Source organism: Ochotona curzoniae, unplaced genomic scaffold, assembly GCF_017591425.1.
Source record: "Ochotona curzoniae isolate NIBS_2020 unplaced genomic scaffold, NIBS_Ocur_1.0 contig_2688, whole genome shotgun sequence".
NCBI lineage: Eukaryota > Metazoa > Chordata > Mammalia > Lagomorpha > Ochotonidae > Ochotona > Ochotona curzoniae.
The window spans coordinates 18,351,695-18,364,010 of record NW_024465553.1 but is presented as its reverse complement, the minus strand read 5'-3'; the positions used below and the strand labels follow the sequence as shown (position 1 = coordinate 18,364,010).

The following is a 12,316-nucleotide window of genomic DNA, read 5'->3' as shown; positions in this document are numbered from 1 at the left end:
AATATTTGTATACACCCAATGAGAAACTTGGGGATGAGACCCATGTTTAAAGAAAAATTCATTTATGACTCAGACATTCCTCCACATACACAGCCTGAAGGTAACTGTCACAGGATCTGCGTACACCTGTGCCTTCACTGTGGTGCAGCCATTTTCACCTAGGATGTCACAGCAACACTCCAAAGGTCTCAGAATGTAAGGCATTTCTGGAATGTTCATCCTGTATGACACAGTGTCACATGGAAGCTAGGTGTCTGTCACAACACGCAGGACACATGCTGTACAGGGCACTGTACATGGGTGAGATCATCAGTGAGCCCACGGGCACTGGCACACATCCGGGTGCTGACATTCTCTGTGCTTGGCACATATTCCTTCTAGGCACTGTATACCATAGGTTACGAACATATTAGAATGCAACTTAAATTGATCATGAACCAATTGCACAAAATTTCTGATGTCCATGATGACATTTTCAAATTTAAATTTCTGTGGCAGGGGGCCAGCCTTGTGGCACAGTGAGTTAAGCCACCACTCATACTGGCAACCCATCTAAGCAACAGTTCAAGCCCCAGCTGCTACACTTGAGATCCAGTTCCATGCTGATTCTGGAAAAGCAGTGGAAGCCTGGCCCAAGTGCCTGGAAGCCTGCACTAACACAGACAACCTAGATGGAGTTGCAGCCACTAGGGGAATGAATCAGTGGATAGATCTATGTGTATCTCCATGAGTGTGTGTAACTCTGTCTTTCAAATAAATAAGTCTTTAAAGCAACAACAACAACAACAAAAATCTTTAAATTTTCTGTTACAAAATTTCCAGAACCTGGCATGATGGCTCAATTGTGTAATCCGCTGCTTCTAAGTGCCAAAATCCCATATGAGCACGCGTTCCTGTCCTGGCTGCTCCATTTCCCACCCAGTTCCTCATTTTTAGCTGGGAAAGCAGTGGACCCTGCACCCATTTGAGAGACCAGACCCGGAAGAAGCTCCTGGTTTCAGATCAGCTTGGCTCCGGCCATTGTGGCCACCTGGGGAGTGAACCAATAAATAAACCATCTTTCTCTCTGTCTCTGCTTCTCTCTATAAATAGGCCTTTCCAATAAAAATTAATAATCTTTAATAAAAATTCCAGTTTTACTAGGCACACAGGATCCTATGAGGAATGCATATGTGACAGAACTAAATAATCAATTCTAACATACAATTTTCCGTCATTGGTAATACCATACGTCATAATTTTCAGGTGCACTATTCTGTTATGCACACTGCCTCTGTAACTTCTCACCTCTGGGCATGGAATAATGATGCAGGGCCTGTCAATAGCACAGCCACTGTACATATTAGTGAGAACAAAGATGCCATAGGATAAAAACAGAGCAGAGCCAATCCTGAGGGTCTCACCTGGGCTACTCAGCAGGCAGCAGGATCGCCGGGTTACAAAGAAGCTGGCGTCACCCACCACGGTGTGTAACAGGGGGAAATGAGTCTAGTGACTTAACTGCAGCACTGATCCACTGCTGGGACAGGCAAGGAAGATGATGTGTTCAAGTCTTCTGTTTTTTGTTTGTTTGTTTTGTAAAGATTTATTTATTTTTATTGGAAAGGTAGATTAGATTTACAGAGAAGAGAGACAAAGATCTTTCATCTGCTGGTTCACTCCCCAATGCCTCAATGGCTGCAGCTGAGCCCATCTGAAAGGGTTTGGGCCAGGAAGGAGTGCTTTTCGTCCCTACCAACACACCACCTGACCATTGGCAGGTGCCCAAGACGTGAGGTTGATCCACCGAGTGCCTCAGAGAAGTCACTCCCTACTTCCTGCTCACAGCAACAGAAGCTGGGAAGGACTGAGTCTCGGGCCTTCATCTTTTCCCAAACAGCTGCTGATCTCCCTTTCCCATAGAGAAAAGCCAGGGCCCAGGCTCATGAGCCACAGTCTCCAGCTAAGAAAAACTGTGGATTTTATTTGTTGAGAAGCCAGGGCCCCAGCTGGCCAAGGAGTTTAGGTAGACGGGTTGGAAGTTTGGCCCACTGCCACTTAGCAATGGTGGGTAACCACTTCCTGCATCTCTCTGTGCCTCAGTTTCCTTGCTTGCAAGATGAAGATGACCAGAGTTCTTAACTCGGGCAGCTGGGGAAGGAAGCAGTGCCCCAGCCATGCAGAACGCTCTACATTTGGTTGTGGAGTAAGCAGTAAGGACTGCTGCCAGGCATCTGTTTTTATTGTGTCTTGGTCATTTCCTACCTGCCAGCCAAATTTTCCATGTATTGATATAAAAAAAAAGTTCTTCTTGAATCAATAAATTTAACCAGAGAGTTGGCAGAATGCAAAGCATAAAGGTTTTCCAGCTAGGGGAGCCTGAGCTTCAATCAGCTCTCTAGGACAGGACTACGTCACCCGGAACCGAAGGCTTTTTCCTATTCCCCACCAGCCCAGTTGTTACCACGATGAGGTCCGCTCCCATTTTTACAATAACCTAAGACTACCTTGTATGTGACCTTCCAGTACGTCTCCGTGTATGCCTAGATGCCTCCTCTGAGCTATCCTTTCAGACCAGGCTATGCAGCATCAGCACCAACAAAGCCAGAGTGTTGCCTGCCCCCATTCTCTCTCTCTCTCTCTCTCTCTCTCTCTCTCTCTCTCTCTCTCTCTCACACACACACACACACACACACACACACACACACACACAGAGAGGCACCCGTTTGAGAAGCACTCACAGTTGGAGCCAACTGACCTTCAATGCTTTGAAGATGACCCCCGGGTGCCGGGGAGAGCGAGTGGTATTGTTCTCCAACTGCTGTTCCAAAGCACGCCGCAGGCCTGAGAAGTCGGTGGGAGGATTGTAAGTCCTCGTCCCCTTGTAGTGAATGGAGCTGAAGGCTTCTGGGAAGCGGCCCAGCTTCCGGAAGCGGTCCTGGATGAGCTTCTCTGGCACCTCCGAGGGGTGGTCTGCATGGGCAGAAAGGAGGGCAGTGAACAGAGAGGGTCGGGGAGTAACCCACGAGGGGCAGATCCCCTAGGGTGCAGTCAGGCCTGCTGTGACTCCACACGGGCACTGCCCTCACACGGGCAGAGCTAACGCTCCCACCCATCCCTGTTGGGCAGTACAAGGATGGCTTCTCCCGGGAGAAGGCTCAGGCCTTCTGTCTAGTGCGGAGCACAGAGATATGTTCAGGCTATGGAAACTCAGCAGATTACACACCTGGCAGAGGTCAAAGGTGTATTTCAAAAATGAGTGCCTGGATTGTATTTATTAAAGAGGCAGAGGGACACACAGAGCTCCCATTCCCTGACTTGCACTCTGCAAAACTCTGCAATTGCTTAGGTTAGGCCAGGCCAAAGCCAGGAGCTGAAACTTCATCTGTGTTTCCAATATGAGCTCAGGGACTCAGCTATACCACCTGCTGCTTCCCAGGGTCTGTATGAACAGGAAACTGGAACTGCGAACGGAACAGGGACGCAAACCTCAGTCCTCCACCAAGGGATGTGGACATCCCGACCACTGGCTTAGCCTCAAGGCCAAACAGCCCAGGAAAACTCTTTTCCTTTTCTTTTTTAAAGATTTACTTCTTTTTATTAGAGAGTCAGATATACAGAGAGGAGAAACAGAGAAAAAGTTCTTCCATCTGTCGGTTCACTCCCCAAGCAGAGTTGTGCCAATCCAAAGCCAGGAGCCTGAAGCCAGGAGCCCGGAGCCTCCTCCAGGTCTCCCACACAGGTGCAGGGCCCCAAGGCTTTTGCCTGTCTTCTACTGCTTTCCCAGGCCACAAGCAAGACCTGAATGGGAAGCTGGGTTGCCGGGACACGAACTGGTGCCCACAGGGACCCCCGGCACATGCAAGGCAAGGAGCTTAACCACTAGGCTACCGTGCCAGGCCCAGAAAGACTTTGTTCTCAAAAGTTGTTCACTCCATAATGCATAATTTTCTCTTACCTTTTTATATGTAACTAATTACCTAATAATGAACATTTAAAAGTCCTACATTTTGGGCTGCCTGCTTGGCCCAGCACATAAAGTACCCATGTCCCATACCCAAGCAACGGGTTTGGATTCCCACCTCCTCAGGTACTGGGAGGCAGTGGTGATGGTTCAATAGCGAGGTGGAAACACAGCAATGTTTGCTCCCAAAAGACTTGTTTCTGCTCATGTGTAAAGCAGAACCAGTTCACTTACCTACTAATCTGCCATCCAGGAATGTTCTGTAGAGCAATAAACACAAACTGGAAATCGGAAAGTCTACGGCAGAGTCAAATCTAAATACCACTTGCCCACAGTTCCTTTACTTGTCCTACCCGGCACACCCCACCACCTGCCGTGTCTCCAACTGCAGGCCTTAAGCACCAGCACAGCAACCCAGAGCCTGCCCTTAGGACTCAGAGCATCTTGCTGGAAATCCCAATGTGACAATTTACGAGCTAGAACTTCAGGCTTATCTAGCTGCAGCAGCTTCGTCACCTGTCAAATGGGTTTGCCAATGACTAGAGTGCCTAATGAAGTTAACACTGATTGAGAAAACACCTAGCATAGTGCACCTCGCAGCTAGTTTTCAAACCTCCCCTTCCCCAAAGACCACAGTTCCATGCCCAAAAGCACTGCCCACGGGAGCATCCTCAGGTCAGGCTAGGTCACCGGCCCCTCTACCTTAGAAGTCACTTGCTGGCAAGTCTTCTCTACTGTGGAAAATCTTGATTTCTCACCTTTCTGGGGTCAGGAACCCCTGAATCAAGGTCCTTCCCAGTTCATCTCCTTTATGGTCCAGTCTGTTCACTGTCAACCCAAAGCCACCGCTATGGCTCAATCCCCATCACTTCTCACCCAGCACTGTCACAATCAGACTGCTCCTTCTGCCTCCAGATAGAGCCAAGGAACCTACTGGAAACAGAGCTTTGATTTTGTCATTCTCTAAGATCCTTCAGGGTCTCTTGTGTACAGTATACCTGAGAACGGCACCAAGGCCACCCATGCATGACTCCTTAGTGCCTCCACCCTTCCCTACCATTCAAGCTATGATTCCGCACCAGCTACCAAAGCCTCTTCATGTACTAAGTCAGCAGTACTCCTAACCATGCTGTTTCCATCCCAATAGGAAAGGCTACCAGCAGATAAGCTCATCTGAGGATAGTGCTGGCTGCACTGACACAAAAGAACAGGGTAATGGGATGAGAACGTGACCACTCGGGTCCAGGGAGATTATGCTACAGGGGATAGTTAAGAAAAGCTTGAAGCAGAGACAGGGGGTAAAGGGAGAATCAAGCTGGATCTGAGAGTTTGGTGGCTACCCAAGAAATATCAAACACAGCAGCACATACAAGGGGGAGGAGAGAGAAAAGGCTGGAAAGGGGAGTGGAAGAGCATACACTAATGTGCACAGGGATATGGGGAAACACACACACACACACACACACACACACACACACACACACCCGTGATCAACCCAAGGGTTGACTAAAAAAGTTAGAGACACAGGCAAGAATTAGAATGAAGACACCATGGGTTGAAGCTCAACTCTGATCCGTTATGAACGGACAGTGGTATGACACAGCTTAACCCACACCTTAAGCTTTGGAAAACCTCCCTCTGGAAAAGCGTTGTAGAACTACCTGCTGCATCCTGAACTTGCCTCCCGAAGCCAGCAGCCGTGTGCTCTTCTGATCCAAGTCCCTAGTACTTAATACCTACTTGCTCTTTCCTATCAGTCCTTCCTCAGCACTCCCACATCTCTGGTACCCCCAGCTACTACAGAAGCCAACACTGCGGTTTCTCCAAACACACTGCGAGCTACTCAAGGGAGCTACTCTAGCTCTGCGTTGCAGACTCAGCGCAGGATGTGTACTCACTAACTCTGCTGACTGAATGAACAGGTATAGACGAGCTGGAGAGGCCACTACCACCACTCTTCCCACTGCATCACTGAGGATACCTACCCCATCCTCCCGCTAGGGCGAGGACCTTGCTTCCTATTTCTCCACAGAAGCAATCAGAGGTTGCACACACACGTACACATAAAACATGCTCACCTCAAGCTACTTACCTGTCACTATGTCTATAAGCACTTTCCCTCCTGCTGGCCTCCCACCTGATCATCACACATTCCAATCCTTTCTGCCCTCTCTTTCTCGTATCTGTATTGTTCTCTCTCAAAAAGAATCATTCCCATCGGAATTCTGCACTATTGCACACACTACTTTTTCCTAAATCCTTAAAACTCCACATCAGCTTCCAGCTATCTTCGCACTGTCCGGCATCCCTTCAGACCTCAACTTACTCACGCTCTTGGTTTCTTGTCCTGTGGCTTGCATTTCTCTCTGCTCCAGCTTTCGTCCTCCCTTACCCAAACTGCCTGAGAAACAGGACTCCTTCAGCTCCCCCTGGCCAATCAGTCCTTCTCAATCGTGACCCCACTTGGCCTATCAGCGGATTCTGACAGTTGAGCACTCTGTCTTCCTCAGACACTTCCTCCCATCTTGCCTGGCCAAATTCTGCTGGGTAATTCATCACCCCCGAGTTGCTAGTGTCAGCCTGAGGGTTGCCTCCTTGTACTCCCACTCAACCTGACACAGTGCCCATCTACTCACCTGAGCCCAGGAGCTGAGTGTGCACGGTCTCATGGAAAATGATAACGGCAGGGCCCAAGGTAGACAAGGGGACATCCAGGCCACAGCGGGCAGTGGTGGCCTTGAGCTCCTTGGTAAAGTGCTTCAGGTAAGCTTCAGAGGCGTCCCCAAGGAACTTAAAGAGGTCATTGTGCAGCCGATCGGCGTGAGTTCGATAGATGACAAGGTCTGAGATGGCCAGCACCTTAAGCAGCAGTCGCGTTCTCTGGCTGAGGTTCACAGTTGCCCCTAAGAGCCCCTCTGTGTCTATCACTGCCACCTTGTGGACAGGGTCATAGGCTGCCCACACTCCCACGGTGCAGGACTCCTGGGCAGGGGAGGTTTTGAAGACTTCACGGCCATAAAAAAAGGTGTAGTTGAGGGTATGAGACTTCCCATCGCCAGTATTTCCAAAAATGGAAACCACCTTTAGATTCTGATCAGGTTTACAGTCCAATTTCCTAATAAAGTCCTCTTCGTTCGTTACCTTCAAAACAAGGGAATTTAAAAAACATTATAATACAGAAACCACAAACCAGCTACAAATGTGTTCCAAGGTCAAGGACCTGACAGGACAAGGTGCCAAGACCCAAAGCTGAGGACCCACCCTACCTATACCCTCAGCCAGGAATTTCCAAAATCTGGGTCAGTGTAACAATTCAATTGTCATGAAAGGGCTAGAACAATGCAGCTCTCAGGGGGAAAAAAAAAAGAACACAGGACTTAATCATCTCTACTATCCTGGATTAGGCAATGGTTCCTGAGATAAGCACAATAAACAAAATAAATAGTTGATCTAAAGTAAAACTTGGGGCCACAGCGATGCTGGTACAACAAGTGTTGGGTCCCTGCACCCACAAGGGAAACCAGGAGGAAACTTCTGGCTCCTGACTTCACTCTGGGCCACCCTGGCTATTCCAGTCCTTTGGGGAATGAGCTGGCAGATGCACGATCTCTTTCTCTATTTCTCCCCTAAGCTATTTTGATTTTCAATAATCATTTATAAAAGAAAAGGAAAGACCTATCAGCTGGTTCATTCCCCAAAAAGCCACATCCAGGGCTGCTCCAGGTCAAAGTAAGCAGTCAGGAATATCAACCAGGTCTCCAATCTTCCACTGCACTCCCAGGCACAGCAGGAAGCTACAGTGCAAGCCTAGCAGCCAGACTCAAGTCACCACTCTGATATGGGAAACCAAGGTGAAAACTGGCAGCTTTACTCACTGTGCCACTATGTCAGCCTCTCAATTCATTTTTCATTAAGAAAATTTAATATCAAGTCAGATTTGTCTTACGTGTGACTTATTTTAGTTCCTAAATATTGATTCAAAGAGTAAGAAAAGAATGTAAAATATAATTGCACTTCTCAGGGTAGGCGCCATGCCTTGATGGGCCAATCCTCAACCTCCAAGCACAGACAACCAATATGGGTTCTAGTTTGTGTCCCAGCCACTCCACTTCCAATCCAGCTGCCTGCTAATGGCCTGGGACAGCAGTAGTGGATGGCCCAAAGCCTGGGCCTGTACCCACATGGGAGATCTGGAAGAAGCTCAGGCTCGGCGCAATAGCCTGGCGGCTGAAGTCTGTACCTTGCATGTATCGGGAGCCCTTATGGGTGCCAGTTCTTATCCCAGCTAATCCACCTTCCCTATGAAAATAATAGCAGTTGAGGATGGTTCAAAGCTTTGGGACCTGCACCTACAGGGGAGGCTCAGAAGAAGCTCCTGGCTTTGGCTTTGGATCAGCTCAGTTTCAGCCGTCATCGCAGCCAACTGGGGTGTGAGTCAGTGGACAGAAGATCTTTCTCTCTTGTCTCTCCTCTTCTCTTATATCTGACTTTCCAATAAAAATTTAAAAGTATTTAAATAATAATAATAATAATAAAAGGCTGAGGCACTGATACACAGTACCATATGGATGACCCTTGAATACAGAGGAAGAAAATAAAGATCTCACATTGTACGACTGCATTTATAGTAAATACGCAGGGAGTAAATCCACAAAAACAGTAGATTACTGGTGGACAGGGGCATGGGGGAAAAGGGACAGGGTGAGGCTGCTAGCTGGTACTATTTTGGGTGATGAGAATGTCCTAGAATTGGATGGTGACTAGTAAAGTTTACAAATATGCTAAAAATCCTGAACCATATATTTCCAAAAAAATGAATTTCATGTGAATTACCTCAATAAAATTTTTTTAAGATTGTTTTTATTTCTAAAGGCAGGAAGAGAGATATAGAGGTATTCCATCTGCTGGTTCGTTTCCAAATAACCACATCTGCCAGAGCTGGGCTGAAGCCAGGAGCCAAGAGCTTCTGGGGTCTGCCATGCAAGTGTGGGGGCCCAAGCCGAGTCATCCTCCACTGCTTTCTCAGATTCATTAGCAAGGAGTTAGAGTGGAAGCAGAACAGCCAGGACTTCATATGGGATGCTGGCATGGGCATAACAGGAAGGGGCTTTGCCTGCTATAACAGGGCACAGGCAACAGTAATTTTTGAACAGGAAAAAACACAGCAGTCAGTCTCCACTCAACAGTAATTCCCCTTTAACAGTATCAAGACCACCTCAGTCCCTATTAAGAGTCAGACCAGGAAGGAAGAGGCCTAGGACCACTGAGATTCCACTCTAACATTCCAGAAGGGTGCTCCACCTCCAAGTGGGCTGGGTCCTCTCCCGTTGAGAGTGATGAACCAAGCACCTTCCAGTGAAGAGAGAAAAATATGCCTTCTGCCTCTCAAGAGGCCGCTGGTTTTATAAAGAACAGTTCTGGAGAAATGCGGGCACCTCACTGAACAGGAACCCAGAAGTCCCTGTTTCCTGTCATGTCACTAAAAAGGCAGCTCACCCCTCATCCTGCTGACATCTCTCTTGTTACATGGACCAAGGACTTGGGTCCCTGCTATCTACGAATTTAGAAAGAGCCTTGAAGGGGCTGGCATAGTGGCACATGAGGCTAATTCACCACTCTGCAGGACCACCATTCCATATGGGCTCTGGTTCATGTTCCGACTGCTCCACTTCCAATCCATCCCCCTGCTTATGACCTGGGACTGGAGCAGAGAATGGGCCAAAGCCTCAGGACCCTGCACCCACCGGGAATACCTAAAAGAAGCTCCTGGTTCCTGACTTCTGAACCCATATGGAAGACCCAAAGAAGTTTTCGACTCCCAACTTTGGACTAGTACAGTTCTTACTTGCGGCCATTTAGGGATTGAACCAGTGGAAGGAAGATCTAGTTCTCTTATCTCTCCTCTCTCTGTAACATCTACCTTTCAGTTTAAAAATAAATCCTTTTACTGCTTTTTTTTAAAAGGGTCTTTAAACTAAAGACAATACCAATTCACTAAATACCCATTACAGCACCTGTGCCTTTCCGCATACGTGCCATGGCTCCAAACTGAAAAAATGAGTTCAATGAATTAAATTCTGCTTTAAACTGGAACCACTTTCCCCACCAACCCATCTTGCACAGAGCTAAACACAGAGCAGCATTCGATAAACAGGGACAGCCTAACTGGTCTGGCAGACAACTGCAAAAAACAAGTTCCCTAGAGCTGCCCATTTTGGACCTAGGTCCCTCTACCAGCCTGGGGTCCAAGTCGCTCAGCTGGCCAGCAAGAGGAACAAAACAAAAGCTCCACAAACCTCCCCAGGCAGGAAGGAGTCAGCTAAGGTCTGGTGGCAGCTGGGGAAGCCACCCACTCTGTCAAACAGCCCTGAGGGAAGACTGGACCCAGAGACTTCCTTCCCTGCCAGGAAATTTACTCACCACAAAACAAATGCTCTCTGGAAAAGGTGTATGTTGGAATCTGCAGGTGCAGAATGGTCTCAGGATCCACAGTAACTCCCCACCCAATCTGGACTCAACATGTATGTAAATTCACTCATGCGGGCTGAATCCAAAGCATTCCCTGACCAGCACTGTGTGGGAGAGGGGACTGTCGTGGCATCTGGTGGCCTGAGGAATGCCAAATCCACATGATCATATGTCGGACCCAGGCATGTGAGTCCAGGGTGAGGCCCGCCAAGCTCGTCGCTGCCTCTGACAGACAAGCCGCAATCACTGAACAAGCACTGACTGTAAATGTTGCTGTGCTAAATGAGGCTCTCACCACCTTCGCTTCCCATCACCGGGCAGTCCCTGCTACGCACATCAACAGGTTAGCGAGAAAACACACGGCAAACAGAAGCCACTCTGGCTTCGTCCTCCTGCGTTTCACATTGTGTTTCCCTATTACATGTCCATTTGCCCCTAGCCTGTGGTTACCACCCTCTGAGCCAGCAAGAAGAGGACGGCCTAGGGCTGGCTAGGTGCTGGTCAGGCTGGTTTCCTGTTCAAGGAGGCAAAGGTAAAGCAGAGTCCCTTGGACTAAAGGAAGCCCCCCTCCCCCTCTCCAGCAGGCTCCTGTTCTACTCGTTCTGCTTGTTTGCCATGAAGGAGCCCACTTGGCCTCCCAGGTGGAATGAACTCAGCTCCCGGTCCCTGAGCCCTGCCCACTGGCTGACACACCCGATTCTACAACCCTGGCCCTGGCCTTGACACAGCAGCAGCAGCGGAGTGCCACTGGTACACCCAGGAGAATGAGAATGACACAGTGCCACTGCACAACCCCCTGGGACAGTGAGTGAAGTAAGCAAGACAAGGAAGCAGAAGGACACAGTATAGTCACACAGGAAGTAGTAATGTGAACCACTATTACTTAAAGACCAACTCCAGCATCCCATTTGGGTACCAGTTAACAGTCCTGGCTGCTCCACTTCCGATCCAGCTCCCTTCTAATGCACCTGGGAAAGTAGCGAAAGATGGCCCAAGTGCTTGAGCCCCTACACCTATGTTGGCAGTTTGTAAGAAGCTCCTGTTTCCTGGTCTCAACTTGGTCCACCACCAGCCAGTGAGGCCATTTGGGGAGTAAACTGTCTCTCTCCTCAGAAAACTTTCAGATAAGTAAGTGAATCTTAAAAAAAAAAAAAAAAAAAAAAAAAAAAAAAAGAGGGGGAGGGGAGGCTGGCACTTTGGCTTAACTGGTTAATCTTCTACCTCCAAGCACTGGCATCCCTTATGGGCGCTAGTTTGTGTCCCAGCTGCTCCACTTCCCATCCAGCTTGGAAAACAGCAGAATGGACCAAAGCCTTGGGACCATGCACCCAAGTGGGAGAAGTTCCTGGCTCCTAGCTTCAGACTGGCTCAGCTCCAGCCACTGTGGCCATTAATGGAGTGACCCAGCAGATGAAAAATCTGTCTCTTCTTCCCTCTATAAATCTGCCTTTCCAGTAAAATTAAATATCTTAAAAGAAAAAAAAAAAAAAAAACAAGTCCAGCTCGGTGGGAAAACCCACAGATGAGATGCCTGGCGGCAACAGCCACCCTTACACCTGTGCCTGCTGTTCAATTATGAATTCAGCAATGCAGAGAGATTTAAACTGACTCCACCTAAAAGCGGGCTGAAGAGATCACTGCCTGCTTCCGGGAGCACCGTTCCTCTCTTCCTAATGAAAGCAATGCATTCTTACTCCCCACAAAGCTGGTGTGAACCAGTGGATCAAAGATCTCTACTTCTCTCTGTGTGTCTCTAAAATAAAATTTATTTTCAAATAAAATCAAATTTGAAACACACAAAAAATTTTTAATAAAATTAGCCTGGGCCCATCGCAGTAGCCTAAAGGCTAAACTTCTCACTTTTCATTCACCATGATCTCATAGAGCTGCGGTTCGTGTCCTGGC

General features: G+C 48.2%; 1 protein-coding gene across 2 annotated transcripts in view; it reads right to left on the bottom strand.

Annotated features, from left to right (window-relative positions):
• Positions 1–12,316, bottom strand: part of ZFYVE1 (zinc finger FYVE-type containing 1) — a 47,619-nt gene that overhangs the window by 15,633 nt on the left and 19,670 nt on the right. For both annotated transcript variants that reach the window (XM_040975340.1, XM_040975341.1), the window contains exons 3-4: positions 6,580–7,084; positions 2,738–2,952 (exon numbers count right to left, since the gene is read on the bottom strand). In XM_040975340.1, coding sequence (XP_040831274.1) covers positions 2,738–2,952; positions 6,580–7,084 — 720 coding nt within the window. The remainder of the gene's footprint in view (positions 1–2,737; positions 2,953–6,579; positions 7,085–12,316) is intronic.